Below are 20,234 nucleotides of genomic sequence, written 5' to 3'. Positions count from 1 at the left end.
CATATCTTAGTCAATCTTACTCAAATTTGATTAATAAAGTATCTATCTGAAGGGGATTTTAAAATTATGAATTTAGGTACTAATAGTACACATTTATGTTAAGGATTGAGTGAGATATTGTATTTTCTTTGTGTTTTTCAACTTTGTGACGAAAAATCACGTGATCTTGCCATTCTAAGGAATTATGCAAGCAGCAGTAATATAAATATTCTGGAGAAGGAGGTCCTTTGAATGTGTGATAGCCATGGTCCAGAACTGTGATTGGACGAATCGCATGCTATCGAAAACAGAATCCGAAGTATTTGTGATCATGAGACTAATGGGCCGTCCCGGTAAATTCGAAACTCCCTTAGCAAGGTCATACCTAAACCATCCGGTCAGATTTTATCAAATTAATTGCTTAATGTGCTTCGTAGGTATACCAAAGCTGTCCATTCCCGTCAAATGTGCCGACATCTTGTCCTTCCCATAGTATATCTGACCCTCCGAACCTCCGCGCCGTGGTCACATTTAAGTACCCAAGCGGAATTCCGTTGTTGCGCCAATAATCAAGATCTGTTCCCCACTGCAGAATCGTTAGTTTGGTGCCCGCGAAATTAATGGCAAAGCTAAGAAACCGAACTTACTAAAAGATATCCCTGCATATCAATCCTTACGTTCTTCAAGCCAGTCGTGTCCATTACTCTTTCAATGTGGTATGTGCCACTCTCGAATATTATAGTACTGTCGTAGGAACATCGACTGAATACCTCCAGAATTGCCAGAGAGTCATCACCACCAGACGCACTTAGCCTGCACACTCTCTGAGTGGCATTGGGAGAAAACCGTGCAAGGGTCAAGGTACACAAAGATAAAAAGAATGGCGGCAGATAGAGCATCGCCGAAAAATGGTGGCTCCCATGATTGCAGAGAGCAAACATATATCATTTATATTGTGTTATATTACACGTCGGCCCGCTTCTGCCTGTCACCTGGCATAAGAGCAATCAAGAAGATAATCTTCCAACGTCATGTGCACGCCGCGATTGTCAGATCAAACAAAGTACAGAAGACCTGAAAATACTAAAGCTGACAGAATGAGACATTAACCGGAAATGAGAAGGGTGAAGGATGGTGTATTATCTTATACATAAGACATCGAATTCTTCGTATCGATACAATAGTCCTTACCCAATAACACTCCTGCTGTCTCCATGATCTGCTCCTCAGATGGGGTGCCATCTTCAGAAAACTCAGTAGAATGCAAAGCTGCTTGAAGATAAAGTCTGCCCCGTTTGCATGCGCGCTTCGCCCAATATAAGGGCGGGACCAGGCTGACACTCCTTGATGCTGGAGCTGCAAGATAACAAAGGTTATAAATACCCTGTTGAAAATCATCCGCTCGGAATCGGCTGTCGTCGACCAAGACATTGTACCGCATAGCACGAACCGAGTCTTGGGCCACCGCAGACGAGTAGAGGTAGAAGTTGAAATTTCCAATACCCGTGACCTCTTTGTCGACGACTGTTCCAGGTTTGACCAGCTGTGTTGTGCTTGCATTTACATCCTTCGTTGCGTAGAACTGGATGCGCCGGCTCTTGTTACAAATGATAAACGTCAATTTGGGTCTGTAATCCTCGTCAAAGTGCCTAAATGCTTCTCGAATGCCTGATACGTCAGAATCCAGGACCGCTTTGATTTGCCCATCCGAAACGCCGCCCCGGAATACAACGACGCGTCTAGGCAGAACGGTGGTGTGTTTCCTGTATTCCTCTATGCGTTCGATTATCATTTGCTTTATATCTCTGATTATCTGGTGATGAAACAAGTTAGCTTGATGGTAATAGTGACGCCAAACCGACAAACCTCTTTGCAAGGCGATTGAATGCGTAAGCTTGCAGGATAATGCACGAAGTCCATATCACGACTCGCTACAACGGCTGCGATAGAAGGTGTTCCTTTAAATGATTTTCCATCAGGATGAATAACATCCATTCCAACCAACATCGTTTTCTTCAACCATTGTGTCGCGCCCTCGCTAAGCATATGATTAATTCCTCCGAGTTTTATATTCAGCTTCTGGGCAAGGGTGGTAAGGTGACGGTGTCGGCCCTTTGGATTGAGTAGCTCCGGCCCCGAGACACAAAGACACGGTATACCGAGATCGAGATCGCAGAGCAGTCTGACTTTTGCATGGATGTGCAAGGCTTTCGTTGGTAATAAAGCAAGGAGAAATTTTGGTTTGTCAGATAGGGTTCGGAGCTTCTGTTCTATGCCATCGAGCACCTCAGAGCTGGAAGTATCATATAACTTCACGTGTGGGAAAGTCAGGACATGCAGGCGTGGCAGGGCTGTATCGAGTTTCATACCGAAGGAACGACATTTGGATACGAAATCGATGATTAAATGTCGTAATCTAATATCGCCTCCATTCCGGTCGTGATCCAAATCTTCGTTATGCACAACAAAGACAGAAAGTCTGGTCACCTCTGCAGGTCTTGAAAGATGGATCCTACGAGTGTTCCAGCGTCCGTTAGCAATTGACGATTCCCCCGTCAGGTAAAACACCCTCGGAGACGGTAGGGATCGTGCGGGAACACGCATCATATCACAGGAGATTTTGATTCCGAACATTGCTATAGGATGATCGGGGCGATCAAGACCGAACATCTGAAGACCTTGTGTAAAAAGCTTGTTCTTGTCAACTCCTCTCATATATACTCTTCGAGTAGCTAGCGTAGCGGTTTCGCCTTTTGGGATATCTCCAGAACAGAATTGACCGGGATCAATGTTGCACAATTCGGCAGGCACAAAAACGTCTTCCTTCGTTCCGACATTGACAACTGGAAGGTCATCTGCATGTTCCAGTAGGATACCAAACTCTGCATGGCCAGTGAGGCCACTATACAATTACGACCAATGCAAACAGAAGATATGCTCACCTTGTTCAAAATATTTCTCTACCGAAACTTGACCCACACCTTCAACAGTAATAACCGTCGTACTCGCAGATCCTGGTCCGAAGCCTTTAACTTTGTGTCGCCGTCGATAGCCGAGATATGTTGTTGTCACTTTAATCTGGTTATAAAACGCCATTGCATTTGAGACATTGCGCATTTGCAAGACCAAGGCAATAAAGGCATCACTAAGACGATTGTAGGGTACGTAAATTGCACTCTTGCTCTGGTTCATGTTGATTGCCAGGCTGTGACTTATTGTGATGCTTGTTGCGGAGAAAGCCTTGCACGCCTCAAGATTGGCGCTGAGAAGCACTGGGGCCTCGAGAGGTCGGAACGAACTTGGCAAGAAAGCGTAATTGTGTCTTCTAGTACGAACCCCAGCCTGAGCCGCATGCGACGCTAAGAGCAGATTGAAAGCCGAGATGATAGGCTGAGGAGAGTCATGACAGCAACCTTCTCGAAGACACCTTTAACATGTCGCAAAAGCTCAGTGATTCAGGGATGGGAAATGGTAGAATGAGGACATACCGATTTAGATCTGCACATCTCAACTGTCTGGGACCTACGAGTCGGAAAATATATTCTTTCTCTATCACCGCCGGTTGCAAGCTGCCCTCGTCTTCAAAGAGGACGATGGTAGTGGTAAAGTTTGGCGGCAGAGCTCTTCCCGCAATGAGCCGACTAGCACCATCGTGCGCTATGCAATGAATGAACGGAGCAACCGCTTCAGATTGCTCAAACAGGAAGAACAACGTTTTACGCATTTCGTTGTCTTCCGCCCGAACCCTGGGTTCAATCCGTACAGTATAATCGTAAAGAACTAGATCCTCAGGATAGTCGAGCTTGAACAGATTAGCGCGCAGTGAAATTGGAGTACCGCGCTTCTTGCGATTGCAACGAATAGGCTTGTTATTTCGTAGCTTGTCCAGTGTAGAAAGAGAATGTAAGAATGAGGCTAGTTCGTTTAGGTTAGAATCATCCTGACGAAATGCGCTCTCCGCAAGAGCAATGGTCGAAGATATTACGGCTCTGGCGGGGGCGTTTGGATCATATGAGACGTTGATCGGTGGGACGCCTTCGCGCGGTCTTGGTCGCCTGCCTTCGCTGCGACGCAGCTCCCATGGACCGTCCATTAGAAGTCGAGATACGTTGAACTTCGGAGATTGAGAGGCTTGGCGGTGGGAAAGAAGCTGGGGTGAAAAATCTCGTATAGCACGCCTAAGGCGCAGTGAAGGCGCATTGCATATATGTGAGTACCATTGTCACAGTGGTAACGCGCCGCATTGAGTGTAGTCACCTCCATGCTTGCATACTCTGAAGCAGAGCAACAGAGCTGTACTTTTAAGGATCCTGTCAAGTCATTTACGTACTGCGGCGACAAAAGCCTCAGAAGCTGCGCTCTGACTAGGTGAGTCGTTGTGAAGGATATTGTATACATAGACGGTTGATGAATAGAACATTACTGCGTTATGCCACCCATCACTGTTGGGCCCAGGAATCAGGACTTGGCCCAGCGCTAAACTCGCATTAGGAACATAGAGAATAATCCGATAATATTTGATGGCACGCAAAGTAGAAAAGATCCTTTAGGGTCACCAACGGTCACCATAGTGGTCAAGAATCAAAATAAGTAGGTCTGTCGCGTTGAAAAACTCTGGAGTCAAGTTGCACATTGCGCCTGTTTGTATCACGTGATTATACGCGTCGCGAGAACACCGGCCCTAACGAACGATCTATCCAGTGTTTCTGCCAGACCTTCATCCTGGACATCTTATTTTATCTACCCAACTTCTACTTCCAAGCCACCAGATTTCCTATCTGGATCTTCACTCCCTCCCAATCCTCCTTCACTCCCTCCATCACCATAGGCCAAAACGGTTTTGACTGGTCCGTCAAATTGAACTCGACCCCAAAATAACCAAGCAAGCGTGGTGAGTACGATCAGCCCGCCAATAGCGACTACCGCGTAGTTCATATTTTGGGCATTTGTTGGGTGCGCGGTTGGGAGAATAAAGAGGATGCAAATAAAAACCGTGAACTGCGCAGCCAACAATTGGAAGTGAGTGTCTGTGAAAAAAGCATGTACAGAAGGGCGTACCAGGAAGCTTGCAAGATTAATGGCCCAGGACCAAGATCCGAGATGAAACGGTCCCCGTTCTTTCAGCCTATAAAAAAGCTGACCTTATTATCCTTGCGAAAGGAATAGGAGAAGCAGGGGCTCACGAAAGGGGCCAGAAGACACGGATGATAATAGGCTGGAGGTAGCTCAGCATGACAGCAACCGCAGCGGACGAAAGTATTGCATTAAACTATTCGTTGGGTCAACCTTCCGAAACCCCACACTTTACGGAGTATATGACTCACTGCGATGCTACTCCCAATATACGCGCATGATATTACACATCCAACAAGCACGCTCACCCAGACGCCCACATACGGCGCTTGACCCCTATTTAATCTCATTAAAGAGCCTTTCACCGCAGTAGGGACTGCATCATCCCGGGCGAGCGCATATAACAATCTCGCACTCGCGGTGAAAGCCGTCGCGGCAGCCATCCCCTGAGCAAGTCCTACGATAACAAGACACAATAAAGCAAGCTTTCTCCCAGCCGCGTCGACGAAGAGTTGTGCGACGGGGAGGGCAAGCGTTGATGATTGGATGGCAGGGATGGATTGAACACTGAACAGGAGCGAGAGCATGTATGCTACTCCGACGATCCATGAGCCTATAATGGAAACGACTATGGCGAGTGGCGCGAGTAACTCGGCGCGTATGGCCTCTTCGGCTACTTGCGCCGCTGTTTCGCATCCCTCTAACGAGTACACAGCCTGTATAATAATCAACGGTATAAGAGGGAGATCAAACATTACACGTCCCGTACCTGTAGGAACCCTAGGAGGACAACAAAGCCTTTTGAACCCCATCCGGTGAAGCTGAAGAGGCGGAGGATCAGCACAAGTAATCAAGGCCATCAACATCACTCACTTTTCGAGGTCTGTAAACACGAATTCTGCCGAGTTCTGAACAAAATAATCGAACAGTTAAATAACTCTGTTCACTCCTTGGTAATTGCGCAACGCACTAATTTCGGCGCTTTGACTAGCAATACCACAGCAAGGATGACGGTTCCAACAAGCGTCCACCATACATTAAACGCGCTCATTCGACCAATTGCAGTCGTCCCAATGGTGTTGATAATACCGGAGAAAATGTTAACGCCCCAAGCTACTACAGCGATCTCGACACGCGTCAATGTCCTCCCAGAACCAACCTCCGCTAAGCAAGCGATGTAGAGAGCCGTGCTTCGTTGCTCTCGTATCAGATGGATTTCATTCTCGGAATTCAGAACGTGTCACCTAAGATTTCCTGAAGTCCCAGTGAAAATCATCGCTATCGTGTATATCCAACCTGTGAAGACTGAACGGTATCGCATTAGGTTCTTCATCGTAGAAATGGCAGTGTGCTACACATATCCTCACAACCGAGAATCGGGGTATCAGGTTTCATTCTGCAGACCCAGAAGTATAATCCACCCATAGTCGGACTTTACGTGTTTGCTGTCAGCCTATTTAATCGCTGGGTACTTATCGTACGCACTAAGCACTGCATATCTCCGCCAAACAGAGAGCGATTAAAAGCATGAAGAAGCTACAAATCTTGAACGAAGTCATCCTAGAGGTCTCAGGTTGGGAAAAAAATTCTCAACGCACATTCCACCCCCAAAACAATCCTAATGGGCCCCCAGAGAACAGACCTGTCTGGAACGCACTGCTCATACCAGTAAGGATCCCAATAGCACAGAACGACAATCCAAGGACGCCAAAGAGCGACATATTTCGTTTGAATTCAGGCCTGTATCCCAGTTCTTGTAGTCGTCTATCTGAATCGGAGAATGCATTGTCTGGAGGAGACGCTTCGATTGCGATGATGTCTGAAGACATCTTAGCAGCCCTTCCACAAGCCCAGCGCTAGCACTTGAGTCAAGTCAAAGAGTATGGAGAGTTATATATCACAAGGCACATGGAACCCGAGGTTTGCTTGATTGAGCGCTCCTCCACTTTGTTCCGCTATCAAACAGTGGGAAGTAATAGAAATACGCAGGCTAAAGGCGGCCCGAGGTTGATGAATGGCCGATGACATGATGCCATATATAGCTCCCGGACCCGACACGCAGAGGAAAACCCGACTTCTCCTTCTTTCAGAGATAAGTGCATTTACAGGCAACAAGTGTATATGAGCGAGCATGCCTTACTCTTGGAGGGCTTCGTGGACGAATACGTTGAAAAGCAACGAGGTTGAAGATTGGCACCTTCCGGAATAAGTAGGCGGCCAGCCAGGAATTTCTCACGGTTGCCATTAGAAGATTCTAAGCAGAAGCAGGACGTGGCACAGTATTTGGTTTGGTAGAGCACACCCTGGCTGACCGATGAATTATTTGGCTTTTACTTTGACAAACAGGAATGAACGGATGACTTAGATCATAGTCATCAGACGGATCCACTGTTGCATTTGTGACTGACATACTCAGACAGACTCTGCAGAGTGCTCAGTAATTTCGCGAACATCACGTGCCTAGAATCATACAGGAAGTTGCACTGCAGCATGACTTGTCTTGTCATAATTCTCAAGGCATTCTCTATTGCGTGCACTCGTGTCGTTCTATTACAAGCACTTATACATTTCGAAATTTAGATACAACTCATCTTTGCCGAGCTTCTTGAGAACTGCGCCACGAAGAAGGAGACTTTTTCATTCGGGACTCTCCGGGGAAGCTGGTACTGAGAACATCGAGCAACGTTTTATACACTTCCCCGACAACCTTCGGGACACTCAGATCTAGTCTATTCCCATAAAATCGGCATCCCATACGTTTGGAAATTGAACGGAACCAGTGCTATTGATAGTTTGAGTGGAAATACGCATCTTCTTGTATTCAATTTCGTACGTTTGACGAAAAGACGGTAGGGAGTATCTTCTGCTTCTGTCCCTTAACGTGTTCGCCGCAGCTTGTCGTAAATTTGTATGTCTTTGAGTGAATATATGCTCGTCCTTTCGTGCATCAAAAACCGGTAGTTCTAGGTAGCTCCGGTAATTTCAAGCCGGTTTTGTTCGAGTCGCCAGTCAACATACAACTTACCCACCAACGTCTTCCATCCATGTCTCACTCAGATTCAACAACACAAAATGTACCGCCTGGCGACGTCGGCGCCAGGCAATGGGGAAGAGGTATTTGTCATTTGTGCGACATTATTGCGAAATGAATTTTGAGTAATAATAATTGTGTTCGATGCAGTACTCATCTGCGGGGGTACCGACTGGTCTGTTGTTCTTACTCCCGACCATCATGATGCTCGGTCTGACCAACAGTCGGCTTCTGTCAATAGGATCAACCTAGGGAAGAAAGACAAGAAGGGCGCAAAGGAGGAGTCCGAACAGTACGTTTCTCGCGTTATTTGTTGACCAGAACTGAACACCAACGTCGTCGAACATTACTCACCGCACTCAACCGATCACTCACCACAATTCTGCAACAGCCCTGACCTGACTGAACCCCACATCCTTCGCTCGCTTGCTAATGTTGCCGTCACCTCCATTCACGCGTCGGGTGCAGGCTGCCACGTCGTTGCACTCGCGCTCGACGGCTCCGCGTTTCTCTTCGGACGGAATGCTCCCAGTGCACTAGGCCGTCCTATGCGCTCTGGCGAACCAAGTCAACCCCCGGGCGCCGTGAGCGAGAATACACCGCGTCGGTTGACTCCTCAGATGCTCGGAGCGTCGAAGGGTGTGACGTTCGTCCACGCTGCGGTTGGGCGCAGTCATACCTTACTTGTGGGAAGCAATGGCGATGTGTGGACAGCTGGCGCGAATTCTCTTGGCCAGGTACGTTCTTATCTCTTCTCCGCGTGATGAACTTTGCTTTCTGAATTTTAATACCGCTGATAATAGTGCGGACAGCCACAATGTCCGGAAGTACCTACTTTCACACTTATACGCGGTCCATGGCCGAATGGCGAGAAGGAGAAGATTGTAAAAGTTGGCGCCGGCATTAACTTTTCAATGCTTCTGACTGAATCCGGGAAACGTGAGTAATGGAACGTCTTCTTCTCTTTCTAATGTGCTCCAACGGTAATTAACATTAATTGGGGTAGTTTACGCACTCGGAAGTGGTGAACATGGTCAGCTGGGTAATGGACGTACAGGAGAACACATTGCGACTGGGAATAAAACCATGTTTGACGTGTTTTCAACCCCGGGTACGTTTATGAATTTCTGAGTGTGAACTTCAGTCTCACTTGCTGGTTAGTGCTGGTAAAAGGCCTCGAGGGCAAGCATATTACTCAGATCTCCTGCGGTCACCAACACTCCATTGCATTGGACAAAGATGGGTATGTCCGGCTTTCTCTCCCTTCTTCTTCCACTTAAATCTCTTAGGATTGTTTACGTTTGGGGATACAACGGGTACTGTCGCCTTGGGCTGGGTAACCAGCAAGACGTGCTTGTTCCGAAGGCCGTACCCCAAGTGCGCATACATTCAGCCCATATAAATAAGATAAAAATCTAACAGATATGATTTGGCTAGTTCTCGGGTCCGAATGAGATTTCGCGGGGAGTTTTCGTCGCTGCGGGTCCTTCGAACTCTATTGTGATAGACAGGCAAAAAATGTATTACATGGCTGGGAAGGTCGGTAACTTCGCTTCTATCGTCAATATTTCGCAGAAATAATGGGAATCAAATTCTTATAGTGGAAAAATAGTGGTGAAGGTATGATTAAATCTTTCCGGAAACGTGACAGATAAAACTACAACTTTTCACGTTTCTAGGTTCATCCGGGTCTCCATATTCCTCCTTCCGATACATACAGGACCTAATGTTGTTTTTCTACCTTCTACTTCTTCCTTGCATGTTCTAACTTGTCAAAAAACCTTGTTTCAGGGGCTGCAAAATATACCGTGCCTGCAGTGGGGGTGTAACGCACTTCGCACTCGCACCTGATGAAGAAGCCACTGACGGAGGTGTAATGACCGTCGCATTCGGCCAAAACGCTGCAAATTGGGAGCTAGGCTTTGGTGCGTCGGAACCGAAGAGTGCGACGAAGCCAACAAGGCATCAACTACTTATTGGTATCGACGTTATTGAGTATGTTTGCAGCTTGATCTTCGACGTTTTCAGTCACTCTTTTCGAAAATTGACATTCCAACTGGCTAGCATTGCCGCGTCACAAAACACAACTCTCTTCCTCGCCCGTCCGAACGAGAAACTGTCTGACCTGCCTCGACACCCCGTGGAGGTTGACTCACCTGACGAATGTGTAGTGTGTAATAAAGATCGTGGGGAAGATGACTCGCCGTTGGAGTGCGACAAGGTTCGTTGTCTGAAACTTTCCAGATATCGACATTAGTATCCTAATACAATGATTACCTGTAATTTCAGTGCGACCACCCGTATCATCTCTCCTGCCTCACTCCTCCACTTTCAGCTGTACCCGAAGGCGAATGGTTCTGTCCCCGATGCGCTCCATCTTCCATACCCCCTCCTGGTACTGATGCCAACACCTGCGAGAAGGAAGATGCTGAGCCTGTCACGGCTGGAGAGGATGCTAGGGAAGAAGGTGGTGGGGAAGACGGGACGGAGGAGCGAATGAAGCGCAGTAGATCCTCAGGTGGTCAAAAGCGGAAGGCTCCCGAACCAAAAGCTTCAAGTACGCATTTCATCTTTCGTGGGTTCCTTATTATTCCTAATGAGTTTCCTACGCAGCTACGAAGCGCAAGAAGTGAGCATCGAGGTGAAAAGGGCTCAGCTCGAGAGCAGGCGTGGTTTCTTTGGGCTTAAGGTATATGCATATGGTTTGATTTGGCTAACACCGTCTTTTTTGCATTCCTTCCATTATATTGCGCTATGTGTTCCACATTGTCTATTATGAATGTTACATACATTAATACCCTGCGTTCACATTGATATTCCCGCAACAGCAAGTCGCTTGATGGGCTGCAAAGGCAACGTTTTCTGGCGTGGACTTGTATTCAACGATAGCGACAATTCTCTCATGGTCTTCATGGGAAGGTAAGATGTCGGTATAAAGGCCTGCTCAATGTACGATGGCTATTCAGACTGGGCAAAGATACACATACTATGGAATCAGAAATAAAATACAAAATAACCATATATCGGTCAAAAATGGTATGCATATACAGAAGTACGACAGAAGCGGCGTCGGTTTGGTCTGTATGACTATGAATCTTCGTTATGCATGATCTTAGTCCAGTCCTCCCCGTGGTAGACCTTCGTCCAGTCAATAGCCATGAGCCGACCATTCTCATTGTTTGGAATGCGCACTTGGCCCGTACCACACAACGGTATCCGATACTCTAGAGGAACCCATGAAAACAAACCTCCATCCAACGTTCGGATCCAACCGTCGCTTGGTATAGACAAAGGATGGCTTGTCTGTTCAATCTGATCAATCCGCCCAGCCTTGCCGAATATTGTTAAGAAACTTTGCGTTTCTGTATCCCGCCGACTTCCGTTTAGAGTCATCACTAGAATTGGCGTTCCGCTGTGAGCATCCCAAATTCGTATCGTTCCGTCACTGGACCCTGACATGATTTTGCTCCCGTCCGGCGAGTACGCAACGGACATAACTGAACTTTTGTGGCCCTTGAGAGGCTCGCCAATGTATTCCCTCGTCTCTGTGTCCCGGACCTGCAGTGTGCCGTCCCAAGAGCCCGATACAATTCTCTTCCCGTCGGGCGAGTATGCAACAGTCTTCACCGAATCGTTTCGACCCTTGGGAGGTTCACCGGTCAGTTTTCCGGATCGTACCACCCAGGTCCGCAGCATGCTGTCCAAAGTGATTGGCGCAGTTCTCCTCTCACCTTGCGAAGATGCAAAGGTCCTGACCCAGTCTCCGTGACCTTTGTGAGGCTTGCCGATGGGTTCTCCTGTCTGAGCATCCCACATCCGCAGTGTATTATCCAAAGAACCCGACATGATCCTGCTCCCGTCAGGCGTGTATGCGACCGCCACGATCGGATTGTTGTGTCCTTTCAGTGAGTCACCGATAGGCTTTCCGGATTGTGCATCCCAAATCCGTAGCGTGGTATCCGAAGAACCCGAAACGATGGTCCTTCCATCTGGCGAGTATGCAACGGACTTGACCCAATCCGAGTGCCCCTCCAGAGGCCCACCAATAAGTGCACCGGTCTGTAAATTCCAGATCCGTAATTTTCTGTCAGTAGAGCCGGATACGATTTTGCTCCCATCTGGGGACCATGCAATTGCATCGAAACTGAGCAGGTGACCCTGGTGCTCTTCGCAAATGGCGACACCGCTATGCGCGTTCCAAATCTGCAACTTCCCACCGGATGTGACAGAAACGGTTTTCGTTCCATCCGGCGTGTACTTGGCAGAAGCTATATCGCTTGTGTCCCCTTTGAGCACTGAAATGTCGGCTTCACGCAGAAAACGGTCGCTAAGTTTGGTCTTGTTCCCCGAAAACTCGTCAGAGGCGACGATCGTCTGCAGTGTGAAATTACAATGTAAGTGATGTGCAACGAGTGAGTCCGGCGACAACCATGTCAGGGCGGATATGTACAAGTGAGGTGTGCTGGTAGCAATTGCGTCACGGAAGGAACATATGAAGTGTTGTAGTTCTGTTGCAGCACGAACGATCTCATGCACGCCCTGGCATTGTTCCGGATTATGAGCATTAACATCAATAGATGAAGAAGATCCTACCTTGAAGCAGTCGGCACACTGCGAAAGAATTTCCTCTCCGTTTTCCAGCGCTCCCATAAGGCTCAGGATTTCGATCCAAAATAGCGCCTTCGGAGAATAGAGCAGCTCCGTCACAGAGTTGATAAATGATTGAGCATCACTGGACTGTAGGATATGATCCATCCAATACAAGCTGCTATACCGGAGTATCTTCGGGATTCTCTCCGCGGTCTTAGAGGCTAAGTTCATGACCTCAGAGTTCGGCAAGTACGAGGACGCCAGTCCACATATGTTGAACTTGAGTTGCGAATGCATCTGATCAAGGCAGCCTCGTGCCAACGTTGTGTTAAACAATCGTACATGCTCCCCAAACTGTTCCGTCTGCTCCTGATCCGACGACAAGGGCAACACTCGGCGCAATAAAAACACACTGCGCATCGGATAGCCATAACAATTGAATATGAGAGGCTCGATAGAGGTGACTGCGGTGCGCAATACATCCGATGCTTGTTCCTTTCGGAGAAACTGCAAGAAATGAGAGGATAGATTGCTGATCAGTGGCGATCGAGTCGCAGCAGAGGCGAGTGCGAGGATATCCCTGACGATTGGTTCCATGTTCTCGTCCCAATCATATCTGTCCAATATGCCACGAACTGCCGCATGAAAGAATCCATCTATCCCTAATTGTGAGGGAAAATCCTTTATTGAGCCGTCGATTTGGGACCTCGATTTACTATCATGCATTCGGAACGCCCAATAAAACCTAGATAGAAGCTGAGGCGCCTTGTATGCCGAATCACAACCCCATGTATGTGAAATTCTGCGGTCCTCGGTGCAGTACTGTGAATACACTGCTATATCATTTTGTAAATCAACGAAATGGTCTTCGATATCGAGGTATCGAGTGTCGTCTTGCAGAAAACATTCCTCGAACTTCGGCCACTTTGCGCTAGTGACAAAGACCTTGAGCCAAGGTGCTGCGTTCGCGATATGCCTAAAGAATTCGGCTAGGTAACGCCGAGAGCTCGCAGATTCGCAGCATTCATCAATTGCGTCGAGAACCACAATTAGCGGTCTGTGCTTCGGAGGCGGATGGATGGTTGATCTAACGATTGGCTGATCAATGAGGAGATCGTATTGGCATTTTAGCCCTGCATCCAGGTCCAGTTCACCTCGGCCTTGAAGGACATCGATAATAATAAGCCGGTAGCCCTCATGCCACTTAGCGAGTTGATATGCGATTGTAGGCAAAATTCGCTTGGGAGAGCGACGCTCGCAATCGTTCGCATCGCAAAAGAAGCATCCAGCAAGACGATTTTGTTGATCAAAAAGGCGAGCAACAGTGTGCGCGATCGTCGTTTTTCCGGAATAAGTAGGACCATAGAGCCAGAATAACTTCGCGTCAGATGTCGACCAATCTTCTATCACCTTTAGTGTATCTTTTCTTGTTCCTTCGAAACAGGTTTTTTCCAAGTCATAAAAGGCCGCTTTAACTGGACGCAGATTGTTGAGAGCTATCAACTCAACAAGTTTCTCTGAAGATGCGTTAATTGAAAACAGAGCCGTGAAGTGAATCGATCATACCTGTCCTTAAGGTTGCTTTCCACACCTCGGTCTTTACGCACCAATCGAATGTCTCTTTCAGCCTTCTAAGCTCTTCTTTGTAAGCATTAACTTCATGGATCCGATTCCGTAGAAATATCCCTTGTCGAATGATCGGATCAGATTAAGGATCAGGCAGAGACAAGTCTGGATTTACCTAGGGCAGTATCGTCTGAATACTCCATTATCATCATCGAGATCTTCTCGAATAGAACGAGGATCTTGTGAACGGTCTCCGAAGTTACGTTGGACTTCAGGCGATTCCTAGGGACGTCAACAAAAGGAAGGAACGATGCGACTTCTACCATTAACGATGATGCGACTTTGTGACACTCCTTTACTTCATTGCACCTCTGAAAGCGACAGTCAATGATAAGTTCTCCCAGAAAAGCTAGCCTTTCACCTCGTAAAGTGCTTTTACGACTGCCACTGCTGCACCCACAGCTGGATGCACCTGATAAATTCAAATGTAACCAAACTTACTTATTCGAAGGAAAAAAAGTCGGGCTTACGTCACATGCGAGTTCGGATGTGGTAACAATGTAGTTTAGGACCTCGCATACTTTTCCAAGGCTTTCCATGAATTCTTTCATGGTTTTCATCCTTGCCTGGGATTCTTCAACAAGCAGGTGGATCCATTCGATAAACTGCGAGAATGGAATCAGACATATTGTACCACATTGCTCAATTACTCACAGGCCCGCTAACTACGCAATGAATGAGCACTGATAGTTTCTTCTTGTTTGGCTCTTCAGGATAACGCATGAGATTTGGATAAGAGAGATATATCACTTTCGCACCGTCAATAACAATAATGGGCCGCACAGCCATGTAAGCATCAATTGGGATAGAAACCTTGCATAGTTTATCGGGATGTAGCTTGCGATGTTCACGGATCACAATGGTGATCTTCGAAGGAGGTGCAAGCCGTCTGTGATTGAAGGCAATCGTTATTATGTACTGGTGCTCCAACCGTTGACTTTACACCAACTTCTCAAAGCTCCACTTGATGTTCTCGTGCGGGCCATAGCGAGGCGAATCAGTCCGCCCTTCATCATTGACTTTGGCTACCAAGGAGACGCATCGTTTTCTACGCATCGATTTGTACTTGACTTCAATGCCTGCGAGTTAAGAGAAAAATCAGCATGGTGGGAGAACAGTCAACGAAGACCAATTACATTGAATATGTATTGCACTGCACAGCGGCGATGGAGCAATGTAAGAGAATGTGCATCGTTGCAAGGCTTGTCGCGCTTACTGAGACATATTTGTAGTCACAACCTCCGTCGCAGCGCTACTTGATATGAGAGACATAGCCTACAGTCGGCTTTGTGGGATCAGACTAGGATGATAATGGTTGGGGATCAGTTGGCGTCACCCAGAAGAGGCAGTGTACTGAAATATTGATGACCAATAGCTGTATTACAACGTGGTCTGTAGAAACCGCTTGGGAGAAAAAGCCCACCCTCTGATGTACCACATGAGGAAAAAAAAACAGTTATGTACAACAAGTACACTGCTTCATGTTGGCTGTTAGGAGCAGCACCGAAAAGAAGATCGACGTGCGGAACCTAATTTGACGAATGACTAGTGCCCACATTCCCACGATCTGTCTCTCAATGGTTGTCAATGCATCTCTCGTAGCACACGCAGTGCTATTCATATTTGTAGCAACTCAGCTCAGAGATGTTATATTCAATTCCCTGAATTACATGTATTTTCCGGGGCACAGGTACTATTTTAATCAACTGAATGCGATCAACACTAGGGATCCGAATCGTACCGTACAGTACGGTTACGACCCGTTTCGGTCACGGTACGATCTGTACTCGTCGGACTTTGAGACACCAAATACGGCTCGTATAAAACGGGCCGTATCCCGTATCCTATTAGGCCAAATACGGCCGTATACGGCCGTATACAGAGTACGGACATCCAAAGAAGATTTTCAGTATTAATAACATGTGTAGCACAATTTATAACTATTTCTTCTCTTTGTATACCTTATAATATACCTTTTATACATAAAAACACCAAATTTAGCTAATCTTGGGGTCAATGTATTAATATTATATTATTTATCTTCTCAAAATAGTTAGTCATGTGACTATCTTTTATTACTTCATACAAATTATATTTCAGATTTACTGAATATATTGATGAAAATGGGCATAACAAGTGATAATTTGATAGGGACATACATATAAAGTAATAATAGGCCTTTTTAACGATTTTAAAGTATATTAATTATTTCTTTCTATTAATATAATATTAAATTTGTATTTACAAGCGTATTACCGTATACGGCTGTATACGGTACACACCGTAGCCGTACTTGTGTCCTAGAACTCAAAAAACGGTCGTATTTTTACGACCGTACCCCGTACAGACCCGTACAGAGTACGGTCGTACCCGTATACGGTACGCTCGGATCCCTAATCAACACGGAGAGAACAAATAAAGACAAGTGCGAACACGGCTGGTCCACCACGCCCATAAATAATATTAATCTAACAAATAAATCACAGACCGATCAGATAACGGTGCTGCGACTGTCCACAGACTCTTCATGTCTGCAAAGCCTCCAATCAGTTACTTAGACCTGACGTAGATCAGGGAAACAATGTACCGTGACGAAGCAAGTCCAAGATATAATTCTTTGTGTGCTGGTAAGGCATGCGGGCCTTGCGTAAATGACTGAGCACTTGCACAAGTTGCACTTCCCGGTCCGCGATTGGATGACTCAAATGCTGCTGAGTTGTTATCTCCCACTTCTTTGAGGCGTAGAAGCATCTGGCTTCCGAGAACGGTTAAAAAAATGGGCGAGCCAAAATAGCTCACAACGTTTAGTGCGAGCCAGTTCTTGATAACTTCCTGTTCAACGAGTATACGGAAAACGCAACATAAAATAACACTGTTCGAGTTATTTGTGAGTTATAGCAACTACGGCTGCAGCAGACGTACAAAAGGTAATAAATCCCTTGGTCCAAGACTAAAATCTTAAGCAAAGAAGAGCGATTTCGTGATATTTTCCGAAGACGATTGGCTCTATGCAGAGCTAATCCGAGTAATATCAAGCCATAAAGCATTGGCAGGATCCTATAAGTCGTGTATTCTGGTGAGACACGTTATTTGTACTGAAGGCATATTGATACTTTACCATCGTGCAATGTAGACAGCTGGCGGCGGGCTGTTCTTCTTGTCACAAAAGCTGAAGTTTGGCTCGATATGGACAACAAGGCCTTAATCAAAGGTTTGAAAGATCGCACAGAGAACGATCTTCAGAAAGCGCGTTAACGAAGGCAGATATTTAGTACTCACTTTTCATTCTAATATTGATATACAACTGAAGTGCCAGATGAATAAGTGCCTCCAAACAGAAGAATATCATGAGGTATGTTTCAAGCTTCTTGTCTGTCAGAGGTATATGTTAGTGTCTGTAAAACCAAGGAAAGCAGACACACTTTTACTGTAGAGAGCAACGACTCGCATGAGAAGAATGTCTGAACATTCCACATTCGGCTTTGAGTGTCTCTATTTAAAATGACTCGAGAAAGAAACCGTACAGTCAACAAGTGTCATGCTTATCCAAGCTGTTTAATGGTGAGCCTCTTGGGAATAACTGGAGTGGAATACATATTACCAGTCAAAGTGGCAATCCACGTAGTTGAAACACCTGGACGTACGTTCAAGGTTTAGTGCCAAAGTTTCATATTGAAAGAAAGAATAACTTACAGCTGCGAATATTAGAAAAACATAAGGTCAGTGTCAGTTTTGTTGTGCTTAGAATTTAAACTCTTACGCCATAAGGCTTTCATGAACCATGTCTGTATCTGAGTGTATCAGATAAATTAGCACACAGTTTTTTTGCTACTAATTCGTGAGTACATACATGCGAAATTGGACAGGGCAGACAATATTCCAATGTACCGAGTCTAATATAGCGGTTCAGTAAAGTCCAGAAGAAAATGCGTTTCACTCACTGCGAAGTAAATCCAGCTAACCAATCTTCCAGGATGGTTCTAATGTTTCCTATTGATGAATCACCTGTAACCCGAAATTCTACACATCATAATGACTTGCCCAGAAAAATTTTATCTTCAAAGCATAATTACTAGATGTCCATGCTTAGACGGATAAAGGCTTACTTCTTTATCGATGGAAGTGACTACAGGAACTCATTTATTAACACATAGGATAACATTGAAGATATTCAGCTTACACGTGGTGTAGACCAGCACTGTCGCAAGAGCAATCTGCACGTATGTTTGTGTACGTGTTTCTGATATCAAGGTCATGGCTAATGGTGGAGTGAGCACCTTCAAGCCCGAACGAATAGCATGAACTGCATCCTCTCCAAAGCATGGTGTGGACATTGCAAGCGTTAACTAGACTGGCTAGCTGGAGGTAGTGGTGGTTCGAAAGAGAGGAGCTCCAGCGCCTAGGATGCCAGTGCGTCTATACGTAGGGCATTGCTTTACGAATAACGGTATTCGTGTGCTCCGATGCAGGCCATCAAATCTAAATGGCATGTATCACGATTGACGTGATGTGGGAAGTAGATATCCATGTTCCTAGTTTCGGAAATGATCAATACCAAGGTCCTGCTTGATAAAGTCGTTTTATAGACATGCAGCTCCAGAAATCATTCAACTGTGGTGGATACTAACACTCGACAGTCCGGAAAAGTGAGCTGGTCGTAACAACAAACCTCTCACAAAGTAAGTAGCTAGGAAGGATGTTTAATCCTAATTTCTTTCCTTTCGTCGAGATAGTAACTTAATCCAGGAGTTATTCATGGTGAGCCAACAGTTCTGTCAGAAAAATCGGAAGCATACAGACTTCCAACTTGTTGCCCGGGTTACTAGCTATCTGTCAAGGTATTAGCCATCTATCAGAATGGAACAAACCTGCATCCACAACAACAGGTATACTCACCAGATTGTGTATTAATACCCTAGTTTTCCTGTGCTGACCTTTGAAGGACGTTCCATCCTACTTGTCAGCAACAGTGTAGAGGGGACCCGAAGGCTCAGTAAGGGGACCCAGGCTACAACTATCCTACACAACAGAAATACAGAACACAAGCACCAGAACATAGTCAGAACTTGTAGAACAGGCAGAGAGAGAGAGTGAGACAAGAGTAGAGTATATAGAGTGAGCCTAAGAGTACAGGACTACCTGGAGTAGACAAGATCAAGACTACAGGACCAGTCTGATCTTGTATGCCTATATATACTAAACTACACAAGAGCACTCAGGGAGCATGAGCTACTAAGAATAATAAGCCACAAAGAATGAAAGAAAGGAAGGTCAAAGATAAAGGTACAAAGAATGAAGGGATGGACAAAGGGTAAGAGACTATAGAATAAACAAAGAATGAAGGGGTGGTCAAAGGAATGGGATGATGAAGTAAGGAAGGGTAGTATTATGAGATGATTAGTTCATCAATGGACGAACCACAAGACAATGACTTCATAATGTCTCAGTTAGAATACATACAATATAAGGACAAGAGACACTGAGTGGTCAATCATCACCTCACCCCTTGTCTATGCATGCCCCCCTTAAGTTCTCCCTCTCAACAGGTTATGAGCCTTGAGCTCCCTGCATACATGCATCCACTGTACACTCTAAACTCTTTACTTGCATACATTTGCACATATTCACATCATGGTTCCCCCATGTACAGATACACACTGTAAACCAGCTAATGTACCTAAATACTTCAGTCAAAACATTACAATGCTTAAGACTGAAGCAAACTACAAGATGTGGCACTACTGTATTGTTTCTAGTGTTATAGCTATGTGCTTTGAACACTTACTAAAGGATGAACTGTAGAACAAAGCTGAGAGAGAGATGGTTAAGGCTATTCATGCATGCATAGTAATAACATTACTAACCACAATATTGGCAAACTATATGCACTTCAATACATCTATCCCTCAGTTAATGAAAAGCACTTAAAAGAATG

The 20,234-nt window shown here is 45.8% G+C and overlaps 8 protein-coding genes across 8 annotated transcripts; 1 reads left to right on the top strand and 7 right to left on the bottom strand.

Moving 5' to 3' along the window:
• Positions 1-174: 174 nt before the first annotated feature.
• On the bottom strand, positions 175-878 carry FOMMEDRAFT_92812 (uncharacterized protein; the record flags this gene model as incomplete). The annotated part of the gene is made up of 3 exons (XM_007269846.1): positions 175-364; positions 423-565; positions 627-878. The coding sequence occupies 3 exons, from the start codon at positions 876-878 to the stop codon at positions 175-177; spliced, it is 585 nt and encodes a 194-aa protein (XP_007269908.1).
• A 245-nt stretch (positions 879-1,123) lies between these two features.
• On the bottom strand, positions 1,124-4,072 carry FOMMEDRAFT_136380 (Piwi-domain-containing protein; the record flags this gene model as incomplete). The annotated part of the gene is made up of 5 exons (XM_007269977.1): positions 1,124-1,792; positions 1,846-2,861; positions 2,922-3,406; positions 3,468-3,919; positions 3,965-4,072. The coding sequence occupies 5 exons, from the start codon at positions 4,070-4,072 to the stop codon at positions 1,124-1,126; spliced, it is 2,730 nt and encodes a 909-aa protein (XP_007270039.1).
• Positions 4,073-4,719: 647 nt separating this feature from the next.
• FOMMEDRAFT_93126 (uncharacterized protein) lies at positions 4,720-5,807 on the bottom strand (the record flags this gene model as incomplete). The annotated part of the gene is made up of 4 exons (XM_007269866.1): positions 4,720-4,977; positions 5,038-5,104; positions 5,163-5,248; positions 5,304-5,807. 4 exons carry the CDS (start codon positions 5,805-5,807, stop codon positions 4,720-4,722), a joined length of 915 nt encoding a protein of 304 aa, XP_007269928.1.
• A 218-nt stretch (positions 5,808-6,025) lies between these two features.
• FOMMEDRAFT_39519 (uncharacterized protein) lies at positions 6,026-6,361 on the bottom strand (the record flags this gene model as incomplete). The annotated part of the gene is made up of 2 exons (XM_007269828.1): positions 6,026-6,242; positions 6,297-6,361. Coding segments are annotated over 2 exons (282 nt in total), but the record flags the coding sequence as incomplete, so codon positions are not given.
• Positions 6,362-6,444: 83 nt separating this feature from the next.
• Positions 6,445-6,857, bottom strand: FOMMEDRAFT_33883 (uncharacterized protein; the record flags this gene model as incomplete). The annotated part of the gene is made up of 3 exons (XM_007269823.1): positions 6,445-6,484; positions 6,538-6,596; positions 6,651-6,857. Coding segments are annotated over 3 exons (306 nt in total), but the record flags the coding sequence as incomplete, so codon positions are not given.
• A 1,050-nt stretch (positions 6,858-7,907) lies between these two features.
• FOMMEDRAFT_112767 (RCC1/BLIP-II) lies at positions 7,908-10,878 on the top strand. Its single transcript, XM_007269976.1, has 13 exons — positions 7,908-8,375; positions 8,475-8,820; positions 8,887-9,022; positions 9,090-9,194; positions 9,245-9,326; positions 9,373-9,460; positions 9,521-9,622; positions 9,685-9,703; positions 9,763-9,811; positions 9,875-10,078; positions 10,148-10,304; positions 10,373-10,640; positions 10,697-10,878. Exons 2-13 carry the CDS (start codon positions 8,632-8,634, stop codon positions 10,714-10,716), a joined length of 1,419 nt encoding a protein of 472 aa, XP_007270038.1. The 5' UTR covers positions 7,908-8,375; positions 8,475-8,631; the 3' UTR covers positions 10,717-10,878.
• A 149-nt stretch (positions 10,879-11,027) lies between these two features.
• On the bottom strand, positions 11,028-15,361 carry FOMMEDRAFT_22809 (WD40 repeat-like protein). The gene is made up of 7 exons (XM_007269762.1): positions 14,954-15,361; positions 14,770-14,904; positions 14,661-14,711; positions 14,415-14,610; positions 14,240-14,359; positions 12,677-14,190; positions 11,028-12,622 (listed from the first exon to the last, which is right to left on the bottom strand). Exons 1-7 carry the CDS (start codon positions 15,086-15,088, stop codon positions 11,171-11,173), a joined length of 3,603 nt encoding a protein of 1,200 aa, XP_007269824.1. The 5' UTR covers positions 15,089-15,361; the 3' UTR covers positions 11,028-11,170.
• Positions 15,362-16,790: 1,429 nt separating this feature from the next.
• FOMMEDRAFT_160128 (uncharacterized protein) lies at positions 16,791-18,633 on the bottom strand (the record flags this gene model as incomplete). The annotated part of the gene is made up of 5 exons (XM_007269975.1): positions 16,791-16,830; positions 16,887-17,171; positions 17,222-17,356; positions 17,418-17,499; positions 18,480-18,633. The coding sequence occupies 5 exons, from the start codon at positions 18,631-18,633 to the stop codon at positions 16,791-16,793; spliced, it is 696 nt and encodes a 231-aa protein (XP_007270037.1).
• Positions 18,634-20,234: the final 1,601 nt, after the last annotated feature.

Source organism: Fomitiporia mediterranea, assembly GCF_000271605.1.
Source record: "Fomitiporia mediterranea MF3/22 unplaced genomic scaffold FOMMEscaffold_11, whole genome shotgun sequence".
In the NCBI taxonomy this organism is placed as follows: Eukaryota; Fungi; Basidiomycota; class Agaricomycetes; order Hymenochaetales; family Hymenochaetaceae; genus Fomitiporia; species Fomitiporia mediterranea.
Note: the sequence above shows the minus strand (reverse complement) of the source record. Positions and strands in the feature narration are given on the sequence as shown.